The 26,146-nt window shown below is 50.6% G+C and overlaps 2 protein-coding genes and 2 long non-coding RNA genes across 8 annotated transcripts in view; 2 read left to right on the top strand and 2 right to left on the bottom strand.

The window, feature by feature from the left end:
- Positions 1 to 14,476, top strand: part of LOC104149280 (alpha-2-macroglobulin) — a 47,976-nt gene extending 33,500 nt beyond the window's left edge. For 2 of the 5 annotated variants that reach the window (XM_068955980.1, XM_009682844.2), the window contains exons 27-35: positions 497 to 662; positions 1,280 to 1,503; positions 2,070 to 2,288; positions 2,594 to 2,721; positions 3,097 to 3,187; positions 8,502 to 8,570; positions 8,953 to 9,055; positions 9,953 to 9,994; positions 12,481 to 13,705. In XM_068955980.1, coding sequence (XP_068812081.1) covers positions 497 to 662; positions 1,280 to 1,503; positions 2,070 to 2,288; positions 2,594 to 2,721; positions 3,097 to 3,187; positions 8,502 to 8,570; positions 8,953 to 9,055; positions 9,953 to 9,994; positions 12,481 to 12,506 — 1,068 coding nt within the window. In that variant the 3' untranslated portion in view covers positions 12,507 to 13,705. Of the gene's footprint in view, positions 1 to 496; positions 663 to 1,279; positions 1,504 to 2,069; positions 2,289 to 2,593; positions 2,722 to 3,096; positions 3,188 to 8,501; positions 8,571 to 8,952; positions 9,056 to 9,952; positions 9,995 to 12,480; positions 13,706 to 13,976 lie in introns of those variants that run through there. The other 3 variants (XM_009682843.2, XM_068955987.1, XR_011143273.1) reach the window with 2 other exon arrangements.
- LOC104149278 (uncharacterized) lies at positions 9,152 to 9,946 on the bottom strand. The gene is made up of 2 exons (XR_695310.1): positions 9,419 to 9,946; positions 9,152 to 9,388 (listed from the first exon to the last, which is right to left on the bottom strand). It is a non-coding gene; the product is annotated as an uncharacterized lncRNA (long non-coding RNA).
- Positions 14,477 to 20,137: 5,661 nt separating the features above from the next.
- On the bottom strand, positions 20,138 to 23,681 carry LOC138068454 (alpha-1-macroglobulin-like). Its single transcript, XM_068955933.1, has 4 exons — positions 22,561 to 23,681; positions 22,076 to 22,178; positions 21,137 to 21,178; positions 20,138 to 20,319 (listed from the first exon to the last, which is right to left on the bottom strand). Exons 1-4 carry the CDS (start codon positions 22,819 to 22,821, stop codon positions 20,294 to 20,296), a joined length of 432 nt encoding a protein of 143 aa, XP_068812034.1. The 5' UTR covers positions 22,822 to 23,681; the 3' UTR covers positions 20,138 to 20,293.
- LOC138068460 (uncharacterized) lies at positions 21,185 to 21,979 on the top strand. Its single transcript, XR_011143270.1, has 2 exons — positions 21,185 to 21,712; positions 21,743 to 21,979. It is a non-coding gene; the product is annotated as an uncharacterized lncRNA (long non-coding RNA).
- Positions 23,682 to 26,146: the final 2,465 nt, after the last annotated feature.

The raw sequence follows: 26,146 nt of genomic DNA, 5'->3' as shown, positions 1-26,146 counted from the left end.
GAAGGGCTAGAACAGAAGGTGAAACCAAAGAGCAATCTCAGGGTGATAGATAGAAGAGGAAAGCAATTATCCAATTAATCTCCAGAACAGAGGTATAGCACAATATTGTAGGTAAGTCTATAAAAAGAGAAAATTTAGACAGAATATCAGGAAACTCCCCTTCCAGTGAGAGACAATCAGGCAATGGATTCATCTCTAGGCAGAAGGGTTGGAGCCCTGCTTCACAGTCTGTGCGTCAAACTGGGGAAAAATATATCAGAGCAAGATGTAATAACAAGAGATACATGATAAGGAAGAGTCTTCTGCTGCCCATTTATTACCTGGGGTATCTGACCTTCAGGGGAAGGCATAAAATGTGATGTTAGCTCCCTCTAGCAGACAGGGCAGTAGGAGTGTAGAGGGTCTGTAGATACCAATCAATTCCCATTCTTCTAAAAATGGATGCCACAAGCCTCATTTCTCTCCCGCCTTCCAAACACTAGTTATCTCTTCCCAGCACTCCGTGGTGCGTAATGCTCTGTTCTGCCTGGAGACGGCAGCAGATGAGAAAGGAAGCCATGTGTACACCAAGGCACTGCTGGCCTATGCCTTTGCCCTGGCCGGGAAGGAGGAGAAGAGGAGGGCGCTGCTTGGCTCACTTGAAAAGGAAGCCGTGAAAAAGGGTGAGTGCTCCTAGTGGGACATCTCTTTCTTCCAGCCCACTGGCCTCACACCTTCCATTGATAAAAATGGCAGGGGGTGGGTGGGGAAAGCTCTCGAGGAGGTGACGTACTTGTGCAAAGACACAAGTCAAGCTGGTGTCGTGCTAAACGGTTATATTTTTGAAAGAAACCCTCTCAGTTTTCAGTCCTACATCTCTGCTCTGAGGAAGGTGATCATGAAACACTATGCACCATCCTCATCTCTGTTGAAAAGGAGGGTAGCTCTGCTAGCATCTCACCTCAGTCAGGGCCTCTTGTCACACCAGGCACTGCTTAGCAAATGAACGCTCCTTCCAGTGGACCTGCTCAACACGGAACAAAGTTTACCTTGCACAGCATAAGAGAAAGTACATCAGAGAAGAGCTGCGTGTGCTGAGGGAGAAAATCATTATGCAGGTCATTTCAGAGGTGCTGGTGTAAGCTCTGAGTGTTCCAGGGAATCGTGTAACAACTCAGAACCACCCCGGTAAAATCAAGTTGGAGAGTCTGTTTAGCCAAATGTTGAGTAGCATGATTGTGAAGGAAATATCACCATTCCTTTTTTTGTCTCCTCTCCATACTCCCTGCCTCCTGTGAAGATGGGTCTGTTCATTGGCAGAGGCCTGGGAAAGAGCCAGCGGTTGATCTCCCATACTATCACTACCGAGCTCCCTCTGCTGAAGTGGAGATGACAGCCTATGTGCTCCTTGCTCACCTCACTGCACAGCCAGCACCTTCCCAGGATGAGCTGTCATTTGCATCACTTATTGCAAAGTGGATCAGCAGTCAGCAGAATCCCAATGGAGGCTTCTCCTCCACCCAGGTGAGCTGCTTCCCTCCTGCAGCCTCACACATCAATGTCAGAAGATAAGAAGTGTGCGAGCATGGTGGGAGCATGGTAAGGTATGCCAGGGTGGGTGCTATCTCCCTGTGGTACATACCATGATTACCAAGTTTCCAAGAGGCTAGAGGCTGGTATTTCAAGAAGCCCCCCTGGGAATGACTGATATTGCCAGTAACGACCTGGCTTTCTTGACACAGTGGGGCAGAAAGGTAGAGGCATGAGGGACCTGTTTCTGTGCCTTTGGAGGGAACTCCCACTACAGTTTATTTGTGCATACAAAGTTGTTATTTCACCCTAGATGTTGGTGGAGTGTGAGAAAAGGCTTCTCTGAGCTCCACATCAGGGAGTTCAGGGAACACGTACCTACTGTGCAGAGGACAAAGGAACAGAATGGAAACATGCAAAAGCTGATCTTCCTGTCTCTCTTTTTCACTTAAAACTGGAGAAAATCAAGTATGGAGAGGAGGAAACATGCTGACAGCAAAGGACAGGCCTACGGAATGGCTAACTGTGTTCCCCTGGGTGCTGTGACCCACTTCTTGCAGGACACCGTGGTGGCTCTCCAAGCCCTGTCCCTGTATGGAGCTGTCACCTATGCCAAGAGTGGAGCATCTTCCAAAGTGACCCTGCGATCTGGAGGGGACTTCCAGCAAGACTTCCAAGTGGATCCCACAAACCGGCTGCTGCTCCAGCGCATGCCACTGCCCACAGTGCCTGGGGAGTACAGCACAGAGGTGTCTGGTGAAGGATGTGTCTACCTGCAGGTGAGGGTGATGGGGACAGGTGCTATCCTGGACCATGGGCTATGAGGGGAGCCCATTTCCAGGCAGAAGTCAGGGAGAGGGCAGAAGAGAAAGAGGAGAAGGGAGGAGTGAGAGGGAAGGCTCTGGGGAGAGGGAAGAGGAGAAGAAGAGTAGAGGTATGCGGAGGTGAAAGAGTGGGAGGGAAAGAACAGGGAGCTTGGAGTAGTTGTAAGAATGGGCAAAGTGGGGAAGGCTGGGCAGGGAGAAGGCAGTCTCTCTCACACGTGAGCACACACACGCTCACACAGTTGCTGGCTCTCCCCTAGACAAGCCTGAGGTACAACGTGCAGCCCTCGCAGGAGAATGCACCCTTCATGCTCCAGGTGCACACGGTCCCAGAGATGTGTGATGACTCGAAGGCTCATAGGATCTTTGACATAGCCATAAATGTCAGGTAAGTCTACATTTGGCTCTGAGATTCCTTGAGAAGCCGAGAGAGCTGGAGGGAGGTCTGGTGGCCCAGGGTGAGCCACATGGAAGCCCTGGATGGGCAGGGCACTTCCTTGGGAAAGCGAGCAAGCTGGGAAGCAGCTGGGCTGGGTGGAGAAGTTGTGTAAGATGGGGTTGTCTGGCACTGGTGGAGCTGTGTGGGGAGCCTAGGGCTGGGCTTGTAAGGGGGTGCATGGGTGATTGGGGGGGGCACTGACAGAGCTGAAGAAGAAGGTGCTGGACTTCCAGGAAGCAGAGGGATGTCAAGTTATGTGGGAAAGGGGGAAGTGTCCCAGCTTTGACCTGAGGTGCACTACATCTTTGTTGCGTGCTTCCTTAGTTACACTGGGGAGCGCAATGTCTCCAACATGGTGATTGTTGATGTGAAGATGCTTTCAGGATTCATCCCTGTGAAGTCCTCAGTGAGGAAGGTACGTGCCTGTGTGGTGTGTTTTCTCTGAATGAATGTTCCCCTTACACTCTTTTACCCAAGAAACTTTGAATTCCTTGTTTTTTCCAAGACAAATTCCAAGAGTCTGGATGAGACTAGGCCACTGCAGGACTGGTATCCTCTTGACCTTACCTCTGTTCCTTGCACATTTCCACTGTGCAGAGGTTCTCCTTCCACGCCTGGCTCAAGGCCAGCACAAGGGGAGGCAGCCAACAGAGGCAGCAGTTTGCGCAGCAGTGTCCGGGCTCTGCCTGGGCCTTTTGTGGGCCTTGTTGGAAGTTGTGGAGGCTTTCTGGGGAGCCCTGAGGAACTAGACAGTGCTTGCTGCTAGCAGGAAGGGAGAGCTAGGCAAGGACTCCTGCAGGGGGCCTTGACTTCACTCCTCCTGGGAAGTTCTAGCTAGGTGGGGCTGCTGCTAACGAGCTCTCTGGGCTGCCCTGGTCAGAGGGAGTTGGGGCTTTTGTTTCAGGTGGCTCCTCATTGGGTGGGTCAAGCACCCTTGTGAGTCACTGCTGGGCAGAGGCCTATATAAGAGCCAGGCCCAGAGCGCAGCCAACAGAGGCAGTGAACAGACGCAGCAGTTTGTGCAGCAGTTCACGCAGAAGGGCGCCAGAAGGCAAAGAAGGCACCTCTCCATTTTGCACAGTGGTGTGTCCTTCCCCGGGCACGGTCATGACACGCTGCAGAGCATGTTCCCCAGTGGCTGTTGGAGGTGCTGCATCAGCTGTGTCTGAGGCTTCAACCCAGACAGACCCTCAGACAGCAGATGCAGCTCTACAGGTGTCAGGCTGCAGGGAGTGCCTGGGACCTCTCTGTGTGGGGCCTGGGCTGACAGTCAGCTCTCCTGCGCGAGATGTGCTGTCGTTGACCAGTTGCATCACCAGATAAAGGAGTTACAGGAGGAAGTTAGTAGGCTGCGTAGCATCTGAGAAGATGAGCAGGAGATTGACAGGGTATTCTTGGAGACTGTGCAGCTCCAGGAGTCCCCCTCCCCCCCCCCCCACAGCGGAGCTGTCAGAGGGCTCTGTACTGTGTGTAAAGGTACATCATAACACTGTTGAAGAGGGCTGGAAGCTGGTGACCTCTCGTAGAAGGAGAAAGGCTCTTGCTCCTCCTCAAGACTTACCCTTGAAGAACAAGTTTAGCACCCTCCAACCTGAGGAGGAGCTGGGCACGACTCCAAGGGAGGCAACTGGCCTGTCAGAACCTGTGCCGTGCAGGAACCCCCGGAAGAAGTGGCGAGTGATTTGTTGTGGGAGACTGCCTGCTGCAGAGGATGGAGGCACCTATCTGCCGACCTGACCTCTTGTCCAGAGAGGTTTACTGCCTGCCAGGGGCTCGAACAAGAGCTGTCATGGAAAGACTGCCAAGGCTTGTCCATGCATCAGACTACTACCCTCTGCTGCTCTTCCGTGTGGGCGCTAACGACACGAAAGGCAAATTGGAAACCATCAAACGGGACTTTGGAGCTCTGGGGATGGTGGTCAAGGGTCTGGGAGCCCAGGTTGTTTTCTCCTCAATCTTGCCTGTGAGGGGAAAGGACAGGAGGAGGAGTAGACGAGTTTTCCAAGTTAACAACTGGCTGCGCCGCTGGTGTTGGCAACAGGGCTTTGGTTTCTATGACCATGGGACCCTGTTCGAAGATGGGCAGCTGATAGGGAGAGATGGGATCCACCTTACCAAGCGGGGCACACGCGTCTTTGCCAACAGATTGGCCAGCCTGGTAAGGAGGGCTTTAAACTAGGCAAGACGGGGGAAGGGGAGTGGTATAGTGGCAGGAGAGTCAGTAAAACACCGCTCGAGTCAGGATGCCTCCAGCGGGTGCATGCAGCCAGGGGAGACAGCATGGAACATGGCTATGGAGGATCCTCTTGCACCTCTCCTGGGAAACCTGCGTGCTTGACTGGCTCTCTGAAATGCCTGTATAGCAATGCGCGCAGCATGGGGAATAAGCAGGAAGATCTGGAGATCTGTGTGCGGTCGCAGGGCCATGATCTCGTTGCAGTTACAGAGACATGGTGGGATAGGTTGCATACCTGGAATACTGTCATAGATGGCTACGTGCTTTTTAGGAAAGACAGGCCAGGAAGGCGAGGTGGTGGAGTTGCTCTTTATGTGAGGGAGCAACTAGAACACATGGAGCTGTGCCTTGGGGTTGGTTGAAGAGCAAGTTGAGAGCCTATGGGTAAGGCTTAAAGGGCAGGCTAACATGGGTGACACTGTTGTGGGGGTCTACTACAGGCCACCTGATCAGGAGGAAGTGGTCGATGAGACCTTCTACAGACAGCTGGAAGAAGCCTCACGATCACAGGCCCTGGTTCTCATGGGAGACTTCAACCACCCTGATATCTGTTGGGAAGACAGCACAGCTAGGCACAAACAGTCAAAGAGGTTCCTGCAAAGCATTGATGATAATTTCTTGACTCAGGTGGTGGAGACGCCAACGAGGAGAGGTGCAATGCTAGACCTTGTACTAACGAACAAAGAGGGTCTAGTTGGAGATGTGAAGGTTGGAGGCAGCCTTGGCTGCAGTGACCATGAGATAGTGGAGTTCCCGATCCTACGAGGAGGGAGCAGGGCAATGAGTAGGATTGCAACGCTGGACTTCAGGAGAGCTGACTTTGGCCTCTTCAGGGACCTACTTAGGGGAATCTCGTGGGGTAGGGCCCTAGAAGGAAGAGGGGTCCAAGAAAGCTGGTTCATATTCAAGCGTCACTTCCTCCAGGCTCAGGATCAGTGCATCCCTCTGAGGAAGAAGTCCAGCAAAGCGGGCAGGAGACCTGCATGGATGAGCAAGGAACTCCTGGCCAAACTCCAACAGAAGAAGGAAGTGTACAGAATGTGGCAAAGGGGACAGGCCACTTGGGAGGAATACAGGGACATTGTCAGAGCGTGCAGGGATGCGACAAGAAAGGCTAAGGCCCAGTTGGAATTAAATCTGGCAAGGGATGTCAAGGACAACAAGAAGGCCTTCTTCAAATACATCAATAGCAAAAGGAAGACTAGGGAAAACGTGGGCCCGCTGCTGAATGGGGCAGGTGCCCTGGTGACAAAAGATACAGAGAAGGCAGAGTTATTGAATGCTGCCTTTGTTTCAGTCTTCACTGCTAAGGCCAGTCCTGAGGAATTCCAGACCTTGGAGACAAGAGAGGAAGGCTGGAGAAAGGAAGACTCTCCCTTGGTGGAGGAGGATCAGGTTAGAGATCTTTTGTCCAAACTTGACATCCACCAATCCATGGGCCCCGATGGGATGCACCCACGAGTGCTGAGGGAGCTGGCGGATGTTATTGCTAGGCCACTCTCCATCCTCTTGGAAAGGTCATGGCAATCAGGAGAGGTGCCTGAGGACTGGAAGAAAGCCAGTGTCCCTCCAGTCTTCCAAAAGGGCAAGAAGGAGGACCCAGGGAACTACAGGCCGGTCAGCCTCACCTCCATCCCCGGGAAGCTGATGGAACAGCTCATCCTGGAGGTCCCCACTAAGCATAAGGAGGACAAGAAGGTGATCAGGAATAGTCAGCATGGATTCACCAGAAGGAAATCATGCTTCAACAACCGGATAGCCTTCTAGGATGGAATGACTGGCTGGGTAGATGAGGGCAGAGCAGTGGATGTTGTCTCCCTGGACTTGAGCAAAGCTTTTGACACTGTCTCTCATCCCATCCTCATAGGTAAACTCAGGAGGTGTGGGTTGGATGAGTGGACGGTGAGGTGGATTGAGAACTGGCTGGATGGCCGAGCTCCGAGGGTTGTGGTGAATGGCGCAGAGTCAAGTTGGAGGCCTGTAGCTAGTGGTGTCCCGCAGAGGTCAGTCCTGGCTCCAGTCTTGTTCAATGTATTCATCAGTGACCTGGCGGAAGGGACAGAGTGTACCCTCAGCAAGTTGGCTGATGATACTAAACTGGGGGGAGTGGCTGACACACCAGAGGGCTGCGCTGCCATTCAGAGGGACCTGGAGAGGTTGGAGAGCTGGGCGGAGAGGAACCTCCTGACATTCCACAAAGGCAAGTGCAGGGTCCTGCACCTAGGGAGGAAGAACCCCAGGCAGCAGGACAGGCTGGGGGCTGACCTGCTGGAAAGCAGCTCTGCAGAGAAGGACCTGGGAGTGCTGGTGGACAACAAGTGAAGCATGAGGCAGCAGTGTGCCCTTGTGGCCAAGAAGGCCAAGGGTATCCTGGGGTGCATTAGGCAGAGTGTTGCCAGCAGGTGGAGGGAGGTGATCCTCCTGCTCTACTCAGCCCGGGGGAGGCCTCCCCTGGAGTACTGTGTCCAGTTCTGGGCTGCCCAGTACAAGAGAGACATGGCACTACTGCAGAGAGTCCAGCGGAGGGCTACCAAGATGGTGAGGGGACTGGAGCACCTCTCCTATGAGGAAAGGCTGAGAGAGCTGGGCCTGTTCAGTCTGGAGAAGAGAAGACTGAGAGGTGATCTGATCAACGTGTATAAGTATCTGAAGGGGGGAGGGGGGTGGTTGTCAAGAAGATGAGGCCGATCTCTTCTCCGTGGTGCCCAGCAACAGGACAAGAGGCAACGGGCAGAAACTGAACCACAGGAAGTTCCATCTAAACCTGAGAAAAAAACTTCTTGACTGTGAGGGTGACAGAGCATTGGAACAGGTTGCCCAGAGAGGTGGTGGAGTCTCCTTCGCTGGAGATATTCAAAACCCGTCTGGATGTGATCCTGGGCAATATGCTCTAGAGGACCCTGCTTGAGCAGGGGGGTTGGACTAGATGATCTCCAGAGGTCCCTTCCAACCTAAACCATTCTGTGATTCTGTGAATGTGTTGAATGCAGGAAAAATCAGGAATGCAGGAAAACTTTGTATCACTGATGGGCATCCCAATGTTCACTGTGTCCAGATACCTCACTAAAACCATTAGCTGTGCACATCATGTTCAACTGCCTATCACACATTGGCTTGTAAGTTGTTCAGGCCTTGGGTCATTGTGTGAGATGCTGAGGAAATGAGTGGTCTGGAAAACAAAGGAGACCTTGATAAGACATTGCAGAACTAGCAAGCGAGAAAGACTCTCTTTTCATTCAGTCCGTCCACTGTGGTGTCTGGACCAAAGCTCAGTTCCGTACTAGAGCCAGGCTGTACTTTGATGAAGAGGAGGCCTGGGCATTATAACAATGAGAGGTGCACCAAGGAGGCAGTTCCTTGCCTCCCAATCAACTTAGTTGATTCCCTCATTACCCCCGTGTCTCATGTACAGTGTGTCCCACCCATAAAGCTCTGCAAGGGGGTACAGGGAGACCACCCTCAACTCAGTACCATCTTTCTCTTCTTTCTTCAGCTGGAAGGCAACCAACTTATTGAGCGCACAGAATTGAGTACCAACCATGTCCTAGTATATCTGGAGAAGGTGAGCATATGTCTGGTTCTAGGATGGGAAAGGGAAATGCATACCTTGGGACACTTGGCTGCTTGGGGCAGAAGATCTAGGCCTAAAAAATCCCAAGCATCTACTAAGAATATGAATGAATCTCACATGAATTTTTAACCCTTCCTAGCCTTACTGGTACCTTCCTCCAAACCCTCAACATGCTTTCCCTCTGCCCCTGCACATAGATCAGGCTCTGACCTCCCCCCCAGCCAGAGCCTCTCCCACTGTGGGGAAGGGCCCAGGGCCAGGCCTGCAGCCCCATGCACAACCTTGGGCCTGGGACGCTGGTGGCAGGGAAGAGTGAAGGAACCTGGGGCAGATGTAGAATTGACCGTGAGTCTCCACCCCTTCCTTTCCCCAGCTGAGCAACACGACCCTGAACTTCTCCTTCACGGTGGAGCGGGACATCCCTGTTCAGGGCCTAAAGCCAGCTCAAGTGAAGGTCTATGACTACTATGAGACAGGTGAGTGTTGGGGTGGGAGGGTACCCACGGGAGTGAGTCCTGGACATAGGCCATGCTGAGATACACAGGAGCTTTTGGGACATACAGCTGCCCCTGGCCTCAAGCTCTCCATCAACCTCAGCGCTTTCCCACTCTGCCTCAGCAGTGCTTTCTGAGAGCAGGGGGGCCCCTGGACTCTACCAACCTTCAAACCCACAGTGCCAACAGCCCAGACAGATGGAGGCAACCACCCTCCTCCTTTCTGCTCCTGCCCAGGCAGGGCTCTGCAACGATAATGGGGCACAAGTTTGGGCAGTGTGGGTAGTATGTGGATCCCCACATGGCTGTCCTCACCTGTGGGAGCCACTGTGCAGCTGTCCTCACCTGAGGAGAAGGTGAAGGCCATGGGGTCCTAGGGAGGAGGCCATCCTCTCCAGCCTTCAGACTCTCCCCTTGGGATCTTGGTGCCTGTAAGCCTTTCATGCCTCCCCAGGGAAAGGAACCAGGCCCTGAGGTAGACCCAAGGAAGCTAGGAGGAGTCCTGTGTTCAGATCCTGCCCCAGATTGCAACCATTCCAGGGCGGATGCTGCGTCTCCTTGTGCTTCTGTTTTCCCAGCTGCTACATCAGGGTGACAGAGACAGAGACCCTCTGTGTGCTTGAGACAAGGCCTCAAGGCATAAGGCAGAGCCCTGCTGGGGCTGACTGTGCAGAGTTGCTCTGCCTTGCTGCCGCGGTATCCGGATGGGGCTGGGATTGGGGCTCCCTCCCCCCAGGGCTGGGATCTCTGCAGGGAAGTCAGGGATGGTGCTAGCTGTCCGCTGTGGGGCATGGAAGAAGTGTCTCTCTGGAAGCCCTCTGCCAGGAATGCTGAGGGGGTCTGACAGCCCTGCTCTCTCCCTTCCCTTGTGTCTTCCAGATGAGTTTGCTGTTGAGGAATACAATGCTCCCTGCACCACAGGTAGAGTATTAAGAGCCTTTTCAAAGTCATACTCCACATCTTCTTCATTCTGCATATATTTTTCTCGCCCATTGTTGTCTCTGCATGCTCAATAGATAATCCTGATGAGTATGGCCCAACTCAGAGGTACAGATTTTGGATGCAAAACTGGGAGCACAGAAGGCACAAGAGGCATAGAGGTGTTAATTAATTCAAAATCCCTCATCCCTGAATTTTCAGCCTGGTTTCCATACTCAGTTTTTGCTGATTTGAATGAAAGCTATGTCTGTATTGTCCTTCTAGTGCCCCTGGGAATTTTGCTTTGAGTTTATGTTTCTTATATTACTTGCATTGTCTTGCCTTTCGGGTATCCCTTCCTACTTCCTTAGAGCTCCTGCTTTTGTAGCTGTGGGATCATTCTGAATAGGCTTGGCCCTTTCAAATCACCTGACATTCGCTTCACTGGGGTGCTCTATCCAGAGCAAATCAAGGCCACCAAAACATATCCCACAAAGCAGTAATCATGATCTGAGCTACCATGATTTCACACCACATTCTAGGACCTCTTGCCCAAACTTGGCATTCCTTTTCATAAAGCTGTAGCATAGGCACTACTCTGAACACCTCATTTCCTACCTATCTGAGCACATAGCTGTACCAGCAGTGGGGAGTCCTCATCAGAGATGAATTACTCATAGCTCTTCTTATGAAAGAGGTAAACATTGGCCATTACGGGACTTGAGCTTGCCTCTCTTGCATCGTGACAAAAAGATGTCCTGATGGCAGACCCAAACCTGTAAACACAGCTAAGTCACTTATCTGGGCAGGGGGAGACAACAGGGTGGAAAGCCATAGTTTTCCAATACGGCAACTGTAGTCTACTTAGCAACCCTTTTCCTGTTGCAAAGCCCAAGACTGTGACAGACCAGTATATGCAGCATGCCTTTAAGGCAGTGCCATTCTTTTCTGATCCCAAGAGATCTCATGTTTGTCTTTAGCTGTTATTATTCAGAGTAACAGCTGCTTCTTTCTCAGCCACCATGCTGCCTAAGCAGGAAGTGGAGTTGTCTCAGGAGGCAGGTCATGACTCACAGACCTGCTACCCCTCTTCCACATTTCTGATAGTATTTAAGCATGCTGGATTTTTTTCTTGGTGATTTCTGCTTTTGTCATCCCTTGCCCTGTGTTTTTTACCTCAAGTCGGCTGTATGTGTGCCTGGTCAGCCAGCCCTCAGTCTTGTTTGGAGTTTGAGCTGGCAGGATAGAGCAGCTGTGATCTTTGGTAGAGGTCTCTGCAATACAAGGCCCCATGTGGTTGGCTCAGGAACACATGTAGGGGCTTCTGTGGAAAGGCCTCACTAGGGATTCTTCTCCTGTCCTATGTGGAATCTTTGTCTTGGGTTCATGGCAGCCCAGATCTGGCTTCCCGTCAGTTGCCTGGCTTCTGGTGTTTGGAGTACAGAGGCTCCTGGAAAGCACTGAGGCCCTGGGAAGTGGTTTTCCACAGGGGCTGACTGTAACCCATGGGATATCTGAGAAAGTAGAGAAAAAGTAGTTTTGATAAGGAAAAGAAGAAAGTTTTGTCTCTTGCTGGTGGCAAGTGATGAAACGTATCTCCTTTTCTGTTCTTATCTGGTGTCTTGGAAAAGAGCCTGAGCGTCCATGTTTTTGTCCTACACCATTTGCTACCCTGGGCTGTTTCCCTCGGAACAGCTGGGCTCTGCTGATTCTGGGCCTACAGCCTCCCTCAATGGAAAAAGGTGCATAAGTCCTAAGATAGACACTGGATGGACAATAAAGCATGCCTAAAGGGTATATTGATGTGATCTTGTTGTCCAGTCTGAGACCAGGAGGAAGGCTTTAGGTTTTGGGCTACTTTTCCCAACGTGCACTAAAAGGCATAGATTGCCCTCTTCTGGGGAAGGATCATGGCAGATTGCTAATGCAGAGGTCCATCCACTGGTCTAGGTGTCAAAGGTTTGTGTTTCAGCTTACAAGGTACTCTGCATTGACTAAAAAGCAGATCTCAGTTGCAAAGCAGAAAGCTGCCTTCTCTGCCTTGAACAGTGCTGTCCACCAGGGCAGCAAACTTCTTCCATGCTCTGCAGAGAAATAAACAGACTTGAAGAGCATTTCTTACTGCCACAGTCAATGTCCTTGCTGCCTGCTTGCACTTTGGCCCTGTGTCCAACCCAGCTGTACTAAATTCCCTTCTGTGTATCTGTCCCACTGGGTCAAAAAAAGTCTCAGCCCCACATGACTTTGAAGGTGACATGAGTGCTGAATGTTGTGGATCACCCTTGACAGCTTGAGATATCCCCTGTATGACGGATGATGAAGGAACATGTCACCCCCAGTGAAAGAGCAACTCGCTGTCCTGTGCTATGCTTCACACACCAGCTTGCTTCCCACATCCACACCTTTTTCTCTCTGACTCTAGGCCTGAGAGAAGAAACTGGTATACTTCTGTAACTCCTGTCCCTTCCTTTCTCCTTTCATCCTTGCAGAGCAAGCAGATCAGGGCAATGCATGAAGAATATTCCAAGCTGCTGGACCCCCCAATGGCCTCACTGCCACCACCAGCCAGGCTGAGGGGATAGGATGTAGTGACAGATGGATAATGACTGCAAGGAATGGGAAATGAACTTTACAAATAAATTAACAGTACTGACCAATGATTTTTGAACAGTTTATTCCCAGTTCTGTTTCTTCATGCTCAGCCTCCAGTCACACCTTTAATCTCTTTGGCTTTTTAGGCTATAAAGCATCACGTTTAGCCACACTTCTGTGCAGGGCAAGAAGGCTGAAGGGTTTAAAAAAAAAAAAGAGAGTGAGATAGAGGAGAATGATCTAAGTTGAGTTCAGCCTCTCTTATGTTGCCCTCTCAGTGTTACATACTGTAAACTTATCATCTGAGATCCTATCTAACCAATGGAGGACAGGTACTTCTTGAGAAAAAGTTCTCTCCCCTGTCTTAAGCACTGTGACTTAGCTGAATTGCTCTCTGCAGGTGCTTGACCATGTCTCCCGTCTGCAGGCAACCTCAACGGCAAGCTAATGTTAAGTGAAGTTAAACCGCTCTGCTGTGCCTAGTGGACACCTCTTGCAGGTTTGTCTCCTGTTTGTAAAAAAAAAAAAAAAAAAAAAAAGTGAGAGGAGATACATAGCCTGCCCGCTTCTGTGTTTATATAAAGATTAGACTGTGCATGAGGGAGTTGTACAAGTGCAGATGGGTGTATGCATGCATTATGCCTTCAGCTGCTATCTTATAGTGGCCTGTCCTCCAGCTCAAGCTTGGGCCTTGTGAAAACTTCCATATGAAGCCTGCTGCTTCTGGCAGATTGCCAGGGAGTTGTGGGTAAACACATATGTGGCAAGCAGGTTGGCCTGTAAGCATTTTCCAGTCTAGTTTAAATGACTCATTCATTTAAATCAATGAATTGCTTTGAGGGAACTGTCCATAGTCCTCTCACAGTTAGATATCTCCAAGGACTTTTCCATTTTCTTGGTTTTGTCACATTTATTTCTGGTTTTAACCTTTCAAATGGCACAGAGAATCTTCCTGTATGACTGTGTTTATTCTCATGAAATGCTTATTGCTGGTTATCATGACTTACTGTGTACCCAAACTATGCACAGCTAGTTTTTACATCCAACCCTTTCTTAGTTTGCCTATCCAAACAGTGTTATTCAGAACAAATAAAGTTCTTCATATATTTTGCTAGATTTTAATATTATTTCATTTGTTTTTGTTTCCTGTGGTGATTGGTGTCTATTCACTCAAAACCTTATCAACACCTCACATTTAAAAGAGCCTACAGAACAAACCGAGTTCAGTGTCAGCTGAGTAAAATTCATAAACAAGCAAAGATCCTAACTGTGTTTTGATTTGATTTAGAAATAATAGAATGGTTCCCTTTCCTACTATGAGGCAATTACTTTTCCAAGCTCTCAACATACTTAGTTTTTGGTTGCTGAATGAAACTGTTTGTTTTCATTTCAGACCATTGTGATCTGCCTGAAGCTTTTAACAAACATTCCCTAAGGGTAGAAGTTCAATGTTCAGACATTCCTGTGCTTTCCTAAGGTAGCCTTGCTGAAGTGTCCTATGTGGTATGCCATGGAGGTCTTGCAAGCATGTGCCTTTGACAATTTACATCCTCGTCAGGCAGAGGGATGTTAAACTGCTTTACAGAAGATGTGAGTTTGCAAGGAAGCCCCAGAGGACAATTGATATGGCTGTTTATGGGCTACAGTCAGGTGTTGTCTAATTTAAAACTGGGCTGAAGCAAAATGCTATGTTAACTCTTTCCATGGTGGAAAACAAAAAACATCAAAACTTTGTGAATGGAACATGCTTCAGTGATTTTATAGCTTTTTAAAATAAATTATTGTGATGATCACTTTGTGATCTAATATGAAGATCCAAAGATCTAACATAACCATAATAGAGCACTTGCCAAGAAGTGACTGAAAATAAAGGAGCTGTTGCCATCCATGTACAGTCTGCTGTGAAGGAGAGTCTGTATTTGTAGACTTTTGTTTATACACACAAGTGTGCACATATACCAGTATGCAGGCCTGGCACTTTTGAACATGCTTGTCCTTAACTGACAGTCTCAGCTGGGACTGTGCATCTCCAGTGCAATCTCTTATGATCTCACAGGAGGGGAGCAGCTATGAAAGACACCAAAGTGAACTGCTCTCCTCAGTAAGGAATTCTAGCTCAAGAAGGGGAAAGAGATTTTTGAGACACCCGTGTGGACAATGACAACTCAAAGAGCTTTCAGGGTCACTGAAGCAAGTACACTGCTCCTTCTCTACAGCTGTTTGCAGACCCCTCAACAATGACACGTTTGATGCGGCTTCAGTCCCTGCCTAAATAGTGATTGTATGATAGCTTTGCCAAACTCAGCATCTGCCCAGGGAGCCAGATCACCAGAGTGGTGATTAATGACTGTATGAATCAAATTCCAGGTTTGGGCTATGGGGACAAGCACTGCACCTACCAAGTGAAAAATAGCAATATTGCTCATAACCTATTTAGCTAATCCTTATCTGTGGGAATAACCTCTACTTTTGACATAAAGCCAAAGTCACAGGCCCAACACATTGAATTGGTTTCATGGCGGTTAAGGAACCTTAAGGGAAAAATGAAGTTTAAACTCAGCTGATTTATAGAAAGGTGTCAAAGTCCAATACTCCCTGAACAGGTTCTTTTCGATATTCCACACGTGGAGAGTGTAATGTTTAATATAAAAGATATTGAAGATATTTGATATTACACAGGATTTTTGATTTAGCAGAGTGATATGGCAATATCCTGAAATCATAATGTAAATGAAAATTTACTTAGCAAAATATAGCAATTGCAATATACAGTTCAATCACAGTACCAATGTGATCCCCATTGCCAGTCTCTGTAATATGCTCACCGTCACGATGATGGGTGTCGCCAGTCACCAGGAAGGAATATGTGGGTTGAAACCAGCTCAAGCCCATTGCTCTCTTTGAAATTCCTTTGATAATTGTCCAGATTTTATATTCTATGTTGGGCTGAGCTGCATATACACTTCCCCCATGCTGCTCTGGCTAATTTAGGGAGACATTCACATTCTTTTGATAAACTCAGGAAGAAACATTTACACCAGCTGATCTGCTCAACAGATACAGCTGCTTATGTAAAACAAAGGTCACCCTCTGGTCCCCTTCGTGTAGAGATAAAGTCAGCTTTCTGTGCAACAGCTGTGATTAATGAATCACACTCTACATTATTCCTGAGCTTCATGGGCACCTCACCCTTGCCCATCTCCTCTGAGCCTTTCTCCATTGTAGGGGTTTATTGGTCAGTCACAAAGGGTGGGTCTCAGTCAGCACTGCCAGGTTGGAATGAAGACCTGTCTCTACAGAATGCCACATGAGGTTCTCCAACCCGGATGCTGTGGATATATTCTACCCTACAGGCAGCAGTGATCTGATCACAACCTACAGTATAATGGCTAATGATATACCATGAGCTCATGGAGGGGCTGGGGGAAAAACCTGTCAGAGGGTTAAATCCCTTATTGAAGTCCTGAATATGAGCAGTTCTTCATTTGTTGATGACAAATCATCCCAGGTTATTATACAGAGAACCAAATGAGGGAAAATTTGTGACCATGTCAGCGGTAAAAAGGTCTGCAAGAGTTCTGGGTTTTTTTAAGATTCCTAATCTGAGACAGGCCTTTAATTCCAGCTCACGAATAATAGTTCTCCTCCTCAGAGGACTGCATTCTTTAGAGAAGTGACATTTTAGGAAGAAGAAAGGTATGAACACAGTACTGTAGTATTTTATCCTTACCAAGGTGATCTGAGTGGTGGCTGCACCAGTTCCCCACCATCATCTTGGTCTCCCTGTCTTTCTTTATGGCACACAGCTGTTGTCCTCAGTTCCTCCCTTCACTTCTATCTGGCTTGTTGAGAAGGATCTGATAGGGCAGGTTTTACTCTGTCCTCCTTTCTCATAGCACTGATTTAACACTGCAATCACACAAGTTATGGGAGGACACAATTATGTCCAAGGATTACCTCACAGAAAACACCGACATTTAAAGACAAGAAAGCAAGTCTCCAGAGAATAACAGCTCAGGAAGGATTTCTTCTCCTCTTGGAGGTTTGGCAAATATGTAGTTGAAACTTCCCCACTGTGAAAGCTATGTGCCTCCTGGTGTTCATGAGAACTTGCCAAAAACCAGCTTGCCATTACCTAGTCCAACTCCCCTGCTCAAGCAGGGTCCTCTAGAGCATATTGCCCAGGATCACATCCAGACGGGTTTTGAATATCTCCAGCGAAGGAGACTCCACCACCTCTCTGGGCAACCTGTTCCAATGCTCTGTCACCCTCACAGTCAAGAAGTTTTTTTCTCAGGTTTAGATGGAACTTCCTGTGGCTCAGTTTCTGCCCGTTGCCTCTTGTCCTGTTGCTGGGCACCACGGAGAAGAGATCGGCCTCATCTTCTTGACAACCCCCCTCCCCCCTTCAGATACTTATACACGTTGATCAGATCACCTCTCAGTCTTCTCTTCTCCAGACTGAACAGGCCCAGCTCTCTCAGCCTTTCCTCATAGGAGAGGTGCTCCAGTCCCCTCACCATCTTGGTAGCCCTCCGCTGGACTCTCTGCAGTAGTGCCATGTCTCTCTTGTACTGGGCAGCCCAGAACTGGACACAGTACTCCAGGGGAGGCCTCCCCAGGGCTGAGTAGAGCAGGAGGATCACCTCCCTCCACCTGCTGGCAACACTCTGCCTAATGCACCCCAGGATACCCTTGGCCTTCTTGGCCACAAGGGCACACTGCTGCCTCATGCTTCACTTGTTGTCCACCAGCACTCCCAGGTCCTTCTCTGCAGAGCTGCTTTCCAGCAGGTCAGCCCCCAGCCTGTCCTGCTGCCTGGGGTTCTTCCTCCCTAGGTGCAGGACCCTGCACTTGCCTTTGTGGAATGTCAGGAGGTTCCTCTCCGCCCAGCTCTCCAACCTCTCCAGGTCCCTCTGAATGGCAGCGCAGCCCTCTGGTGTGTCAGCCACTCCCCCCAGTTTAGTATCATCAGCCAACTTGCTGAGGGTACACTCTGTCCCTTCCGCCAGGTCACTGATGAATACATTGAACAAGACTGGAGCCAGGACTGACCTCTGCGGGACACCACTAGCTACAGGCCTCCAACTTGACTCTGCGCCATTCACCACAACCCTCGGAGCTCGGCCATCCAGCCAGTTCTCAATCCACCTCACCGTCCACTCATCCAACCCACACCTCCTGAGTTTACCTATGAGGATGGGATGAGAGACAGTGTCAAAAGCTTTGCTCAAGTCCAGGGAGACAACATCCACTGCTCTGCCCTCATCTACCCAGCCAGTCATTCCATCCTAGAAGGCTATCCGGTTGTTGAAGCATGATTTCCTTCTGGTGAATCCATGCTGACTATTCCTGATCACCTTCTTGTCCTCCTTATGCTTAGTGGGGACCTCCAGGATGAGCTGTTCCATCAGCTTCCCGGGGATGGAGGTGAGGCTGACCGGCCTGTAGTTCCCTGGGTCCTCCTTCTTGCCCTTTTGGAAGACTGGAGGGACGCTGGCTTTCTTCCAGTCCTCAGGCACCTCTCCTGATTGCCATGACCTTTCCAAGAGGATGGAGAGTGGCCTAGCAATAACATCCGCCAGCTCCCTCAGCACTCGTGGGTGCATCCCATCGGGGCCCATGGATTGGTGGATGTCAAGTTTGGACAAAAGATCTCTAACCTGATCCTCCTCCACCAAGGGAGAGTCTTCCTTTCTCCAGCCTTCCTCTCTTGTCCCCAGGCTCTGGAATTCCTGAGGACTGGCCTTAGCAGTGAAGACCGAAGCAAAGGCAGCATTCAATAACTCTGCCTTCTCTGCCTTCTCTGCCTGGTCCTTTGTTACCAGGGCACCCGCCCCATTCAGCGGCGGGCCCACATTTTCCCTAGTCTTCCTTTTGCTATTGATGTATTTGAAGACGTTCCTTCTTGTTGTCCTTGACATCCCTTGCCAGATTAAACTCCAAATGGGCCTTAGCCTTCCTTGTCGCATCCCTGCACACTCTGGCAACGTCCCTGTATTCCTCCCAAGTGGCCTGTCCCCTTTGCCACATTCTGTACACTTCCTTCTTCTGTTGGAGTTTTGCCAGGAGCTCCTTGCTCATCCACGCAGGTCTCCTGCCCGCTTTGCCGGACTTCTTCCTCAGAGGGATGCACCCATCTTGAGCCTGGAGGAGGTGATGCTTGACTATTAACCAGCTTTCTTGGACCTCGCTTCCTTCTAGGGCCCTGTCCCATGAGATTCCTCCAAGAAGGTCCCTGAAGAGGCCAAAGTTTGCCCTCCTGAAGTCCAGGGTTGCAATCCTGCTTATTGCCCTGCTCCCTCCTCGTAGGATCGGGAACTCCACTATCTCATGGTCACTGCAGCCAAGGCTGCCCCCAACCTTCACAACTCCAACTAGACCCTCTTTGTTTGTTAGTACAAGGTCCAGCAGCACACCTCTCCTTGTTGGCGTCTCCACCACCTGGGTCAAGAAATTATCCTCGATGCTCTGCAGGAACCTCTTTGACTGTTTGTGCCTAGCTGTGCTCTCTTCCCAGCTCATGTCAGGGTGGTGGAAGTCCCCCATGAGAACCAGGGCCTGTGATCGTGAGGCTACTTCCAGCTGTCTGTAGAAGGCCTCATCTACTTCCTCTTCCTGATCAGGTGGCCTGTAGCAAACCCCCACAACAGTGTCACCCATGTTAGCCTGCCCTTTAAGCCTTACCCATAGGCTCTCAACTTGCTCTTCAACCAACCCCAAGGCACAGCTCCATGTGTTCTAGTTGCTCCCTCACATAAAGAGCAACTCCACCACCTCGCCTTCCTGGCCTGTCTTTCCTAAAAAGCACGTAGCCATCTATGACAGTATTCCAGGTATGCAACCTATCCCACCATGTCTCTGTAACTGCAACGAGATCATGGCCCTGCGACCGCACACAGATCTCCAGATCTTCCTGCTTATTCCCCATGCTGCGCGCATTGCTATACAGGCATTTCAGAGAGCCAGTCAAGCACGCAGGTTTCCCAGGAGAGGTGCAAGAGGATCCTCCATAGCCATGTTCCATGCTGTCTCCCCTGGCTGCATGCACCCGCTGGAGGCATCCTGACTCGAGCGGTGTTTTACTGACTCTCCTGCCACTATACCACTCCCCTTCCCCCGTCTTGCCTAGTTTAAAGCCCTCCTTACCAGGCTGGCCAATCTGTTGGCAAAGACGCGTGTGCCCCGCTTGGTAAGGTGGATCCCATCTCTCTCCATCAGCTGCCCATCTTCGAACAGGGTCCCATGGTCATAGAAACCAAAGCCCTGTTGCCAACACCAGCGGCGCAGCCAGTTGTTAACTTGGAAAACTCGTCTACTCCTCCTCCTGTCCTTTCCCCTCACAGGCAAGATTGAGGAGAAAACAACCTGGGCTCCCAGACCCTTGACCACCATCCCCAGAGCTCCAAAGTCCCGTTTGATGGTTTCCAGTTTGCCTTTCGTGTCGTTAGCGCCCACATGGAAGAGCAGCAGAGGGTAGTAGTCTGATGCATGGACAAGCCTTGGCAGTCTTTGCACGACATCTCATTAACAAAAAACAAGGCCAGAGGCAGCTGAAGAGAATCAAGACTTAATTTATTTATGGTATTACTTCTTTTTTTGGTGTTGAGGTGTCCTTCTCTAGTATTTCAATAGGCCACCTTACCAAAAGGATCCTTTAGGGACATAGATAAGACAGCTGATCCAACAGGACTCAGACAAGATTGCTCATCAGGCATTTCCTTGCTCAGCCTTGGCTGGAGTGGAGAAAAGGACAGAGTGAGAGAAGGTTCCTGAGAAACAGTATTCTGAACCCTGGACATCCTCCCTATGTTTAAGTGGCCCCTGCTTGCATGTTACATAAGTTCAAGACCTATTAAAGTCTGGGGATTTGCTTCACCTAAAAAATGCCTGGTCCCAGACAGATAACATAATAGGAATGGCTGGTTACTTTCAAGATATCCATGTTACAGAGAAGGGAGGGGAGCGGAGGCAGATACTGCTCTGCTCTGGAGAGTATGAGCTAATCAAGTACATATGTCCTCTCTCAACATGTGGATTCTCCAACAAAGGGCAAAAAACACCCAGGGCAGAGTTTGAAAGGTCCCAACTGAAGATGTGAATAAACTCAACATTTCACCAAAATGCTTGGGAGATGATGTTTAAGACGCTTCTGTGTCCACAGCATTGGTGAAAGTGGCCAAGGAAAGGGCAGATCCTTAAAAGCTGAGTGTCATATTCAGCGCCAAGGAAGACTTCAATCTTACTTGTACAATGTGACACAAAGACACAGGAAAAAACAAGGAGCTCTGTACGACTGAAGAAAATAACACTCGGATTGCCAGCCTAAGTAAACCAAAACCAAATTTCTATCTAACCTTTTACAGGACATGAGGAGGTGGATTTAATTTACCTCTCTGCACTGAGGTGTGCTAGGAGCCTGCTGTGGGCATGGTGAAAGAAGTCTTGAGATTCTACCCAGGCTGAGGAAACCCACGCTCTGCACAGATTCTTACACAAACTAACCAGCAGTAGCCCTTACTGGAACACCTCAGTTGTTCTTATGTACTCTACCTGTGGTGCAGGGAGCATTGTATTCCTCAACAGCAAACTCATCTGGAAGACACAAGGGAAGGGAGAGAGCAGGGCTGTCAGACCCCCTCAGCATTCCTGGCAGAGGGCTTCCAGAGAGACACTTCTTCCATGCCCCACAGCGGACAGCTAGCACCATCCCTGACTTCCCTGCAGAGATCCCAGCCCTGGGGGGAGGGAGCCCCAATCCCAGCCCCATCCGGATACCGCGGCAGCAAGGCAGAGCAACTCTGCACAGTCAGCCCCAGCAGGGCTCTGCCTTATGCCTTGAGGCCTTGTCTCAAGCACACAGAGGGTCTCTGTCTCTGTCACCCTGATGTAGCAGCTGGGAAAACAGAAGCACAAGGAGACGCAGCATCCGCCCTGGAATGGTTGCAATCTGGGGCAGGATCTGAACACAGGACTCCTCCTAGCTTCCTTGGGTCTACCTCAGGGCCTGGTTCCTTTCCCTGGGGAGGCATGAAAGGCTTACAGGCACCAAGATCCCAAGGGGAGAGTCTGAAGGCTGGAGAGGATGGCCTCCTCCCTAGGACCCCATGGCCTTCACCTTCTCCTCAGGTGAGGACAGCTGCACAGTGGCTCCCACAGGTGAGGACAGCCATGTGGGGATCCACATACTACCCACACTGCCCAAACTTGTGCCCCATTATCGTTGCAGAGCCCTGCCTGGGCAGGAGCAGAAAGGAGGAGGGTGGTTGCCTCCATCTGTCTGGGCTGTTGGCACTGTGGGTTTGAAGGTTGGTAGAGTCCAGGGGCCCCCCTGCTCTCAGAAAGCACTGCTGAGGCAGAGTGGGAAAGCGCTGAGGTTGATGGAGAGCTTGAGGCCAGGGGCAGCTGTATGTCCCAAAAGCTCCTGTGTATCTCAGCATGGCCTATGTCCAGGACTCACTCCCGTGGGTACCCTCCCACCCCAACACTCACCTGTCTCATAGTAGTCATAGACCTTCACTTGAGCTGGCTTTAGGCCCTGAACAGGGATGTCCCGCTCCACCGTGAAGGAGAAGTTCAGGGTCGTGTTGCTCAGCTGGGGAAAGGAAGGGGTGGAGACTCACGGTCAATTCTACATCTGCCCCAGGTTCCTTCACTCTTCCCTGCCACCAGCGTCCCAGGCCCAAGGTTGTGCATGGGGCTGCAGGCCTGGCCCTGGGCCCTTCCCCACAGTGGGAGAGGCTCTGGCTGGGGGGGAGGTCAGAGCCTGATCTATGTGCAGGGGCAGAGGGAAAGCATGTTGAGGGTTTGGAGGAAGGTACCAGTAAGGCTAGGAAGGGTTAAAAATTCATGTGAGATTCATTCATATTCTTAGTAGATGCTTGGGATTTTTTAGGCCTAGATCTTCTGCCCCAAGCAGCCAAGTGTCCCAAGGTATGCATTTCCCTTTCCCATCCTAGAACCAGACATATGCTCACCTTCTCCAGATATACTAGGACATGGTTGGTACTCAATTCTGTGCGCTCAATAAGTTGGTTGCCTTCCAGCTGAAGAAAGAAGAGAAAGATGGTACTGAGTTGAGGGTGGTCTCCCTGTACCCCCTTGCAGAGCTTTATGGGTGGGACACACTGTACATGAGACACGGGGGTAATGAGGGAATCAACTAAGTTGATTGGGAGGCAAGGAACTGCCTCCTTGGTGCACCTCTCATTGTTATAATGCCCAGGCCTCCTCTTCATCAAAGTACAGCCTGGCTCTAGTACGGAACTGAGCTTTGGTCCAGACACCACAGTGGACGGACTGAATGAAAAGAGAGTCTTTCTCGCTTGCTAGTTCTGCAATGTCTTATCAAGGTCTCCTTTGTTTTCCAGACCACTCATTTCCTCAGCATCTCACACAATGACCCAAGGCCTGAACAACTTACAAGCCAATGTGTGATAGGCAGTTGAACATGATGTGCACAGCTAATGGTTTTAGTGAGGTATCTGGACACAGTGAACATTGGGATGCCCATCAGTGATACAAAGTTTTCCTGCATTCCTGATTTTTCCTGCATTCAACACATTCACAGAATCACAGAATGGTTTAGGTTGGAAGGGACCTCTGGAGATCATCTAGTCCAACCCCCCTGCTCAAGCAGGGTCCTCTAGAGCATATTGCCCAGGATCACATCCAGACGGGTTTTGAATATCTCCAGCGAAGGAGACTCCACCACCTCTCTGGGCAACCTGTTCCAATGCTCTGTCACCCTCACAGTCAAGAAGTTTTTTTCTCAGGTTTAGATGGAACTTCCTGTGGTTCAGTTTCTGCCCGTTGCCTCTTGTCCTGTTGCTGGGCACCACGGAGAAGAGATCGGCCTCATCTTCTTGACAACCACCCCCCTCCCCCCTTCAGATACTTATACACGTTGATCAGATCACCTCTCAGTCTTCTCTTCTCCAGACTGAACAGGCCCAGCTCTCTCAGCCTTTCCTCATAGGAGAGGTGCTCCAGTCCCCTCACCATCTTGGTAGCCCTCCGCTGGACTCTCTGCAGTAGTGCCATGTCTCTCTTGTACTGGGCAGCCCAGAACTGGACACAGTACTCCAGGGGAGGCCTCCCCAGGGCTGAGTAGAGCAGGAGGATCACCTCCCTCCACCTGCTGGCAACACTCTGCCTAATGCACCCCAGGATACCCTTGGCCTTCTTGGCCACAAGGGCACACTGCTGCCTCATGCTTCACTTGTCGTCCACCAGCACTCCCAGGTCCTTCTCTGCAGAGCTGCTTTCCAGCAGGTCAGCCCCCAGCCTGTCCTGCTGCCTGGGGTTCTTCCTCCCTAGGTGCAGGACCCTGCACTTGCCTTTGTGGAATGTCAGGAGGTTCCTCTCCGCCCAGCTCTCCAACCTCTCCAGGTCCCTCTGAATGGCAGCGCAGCCCTCTGGTGTGTCAGCCACTCCCCCCAGTTTAGTATCATCAGCCAACTTGCTGAGGGTACACTCTGTCCCTTCCGCCAGGTCACTGATGAATACATTGAACAAGACTGGAGCCAGGACTGACCTCTGCGGGACACCACTAGCTACAGGCCTCCAACTTGACTCTGCGCCATTCACCACAACCCTCGGAGCTCGGCCATCCAGCCAGTTCTCAATCCACCTCACCGTCCACTCATCCAACCCACACCTCCTGAGTTTACCTATGAGGATGGGATGAGAGACAGTGTCAAAAGCTTTGCTCAAGTCCAGGGAGACAACATCCACTGCTCTGCCCTCATCTACCCAGCCAGTCATTCCATCCTAGAAGGCTATCCGGTTGTTGAAGCATGATTTCCTTCTGGTGAATCCATGCTGACTATTCCTGATCACCTTCTTGTCCTCCTTATGCTTAGTGGGGACCTCCAGGATGAGCTGTTCCATCAGCTTCCCGGGGATGGAGGTGAGGCTGACCGGCCTGTAGTTCCCTGGGTCCTCCTTCTTGCCCTTTTGGAAGACTGGAGGGACGCTGGCTTTCTTCCAGTCCTCAGGCACCTCTCCTGATTGCCATGACCTTTCCAAGAGGATGGAGAGTGGCCTAGCAATAACATCCGCCAGCTCCCTCAGCACTCGTGGGTGCATCCCATCGGGGCCCATGGATTGGTGGATGTCAAGTTTGGACAAAAGATCTCTAACCTGATCCTCCTCCACCAAGGGAGAGTCTTCCTTTCTCCAGCCTTCCTCTCTTGTCCCCAGGCTCTGGAATTCCTGAGGACTGGCCTTAGCAGTGAAGACCGAAGCAAAGGCAGCATTCAATAACTCTGCCTTCTCTGCCTTCTCTGCCTGGTCCTTTGTTACCAGGGCACCCGCCCCATTCAGCGGCGGGCCCACATTTTCCCTAGTCTTCCTTTTGCTATTGATGTATTTGAAGACGTTCCTTCTTGTTGTCCTTGACATCCCTTGCCAGATTAAACTCCAAATGGGCCTTAGCCTTCCTTGTCGCATCCCTGCACACTCTGACAACGTCCCTGTATTCCTCCCAAGTGGCCTGTCCCCTTTGCCACATTCTGTACACTTCCTTCTTCTGTTGGAGTTTTGCCAGGAGCTCCTTGCTCATCCACGCAGGTCTCCTGCCCGCTTTGCCGGACTTCTTCCTCAGAGGGATGCACCCATCTTGAGCCTGGAGGAGGTGATGCTTGACTATTAACCAGCTTTCTTGGACCTCGCTTCCTTCAAGGGCCCTACCCCATGAGATTCCTCCAAGAAGGTCCCTGAAGAGGCCAAAGTTTGCCCTCCTGAAGTCCAGGGTTGCAATCCTGCTTATTGCCCTGCTCCCTCCTCGTAGGATCGGGAACTCCACTATCTCATGGTCACTGCAGCCAAGGCTGCCCCCAACCTTCACAACTCCAACTAGACCCTCTTTGTTTGTTAGTACAAGGTCCAGCAGCACACCTCTCCTTGTTGGCGTCTCCACCACCTGGGTCAAGAAATTATCCTCGATGCTCTGCAGGAACCTCTTTGACTGTTTGTGCCTAGCTGTGCTCTCTTCCCAGCTCATGTCAGGGTGGTGGAAGTCCCCCATGAGAACCAGGGCCTGTGATCGTGAGGCTACTTCCAGCTGTCTGTAGAAGGCCTCATCTACTTCCTCTTCCTGATCAGGTGGCCTGTAGCAAACCCCCACAACAGTGTCACCCATGTTAGCCTGCCCTTTAAGCCTTACCCATAGGCTCTCAACTTGCTCTTCAACCAACCCCAAGGCACAGCTCCATGTGTTCTAGTTGCTCCCTCACATAAAGAGCAACTCCACCACCTCGCCTTCCTGGCCTGTCTTTCCTAAAAAGCACGTAGCCATCTATGACAGTATTCCAGGTATGCAACCTATCCCACCATGTCTCTGTAACTGCAACGAGATCATGGCCCTGCGACCGCACACAGATCTCCAGATCTTCCTGCTTATTCCCCATGCTGCGCGCATTGCTATACAGGCATTTCAGAGAGCCAGTCAAGCACGCAGGTTTCCCAGGAGAGGTGCAAGAGGATCCTCCATAGCCATGTTCCATGCTGTCTCCCCTGGCTGCATGCACCCGCTGGAGGCATCCTGACTCGAGCGGTGTT

Source organism: Struthio camelus, chromosome 1 (assembly GCF_040807025.1).
Source record: "Struthio camelus isolate bStrCam1 chromosome 1, bStrCam1.hap1, whole genome shotgun sequence".
Classification (NCBI taxonomy): domain Eukaryota; kingdom Metazoa; phylum Chordata; class Aves; order Struthioniformes; family Struthionidae; genus Struthio; species Struthio camelus.
Note: the sequence above shows the minus strand (reverse complement) of the source record. Positions and strands in the feature narration are given on the sequence as shown.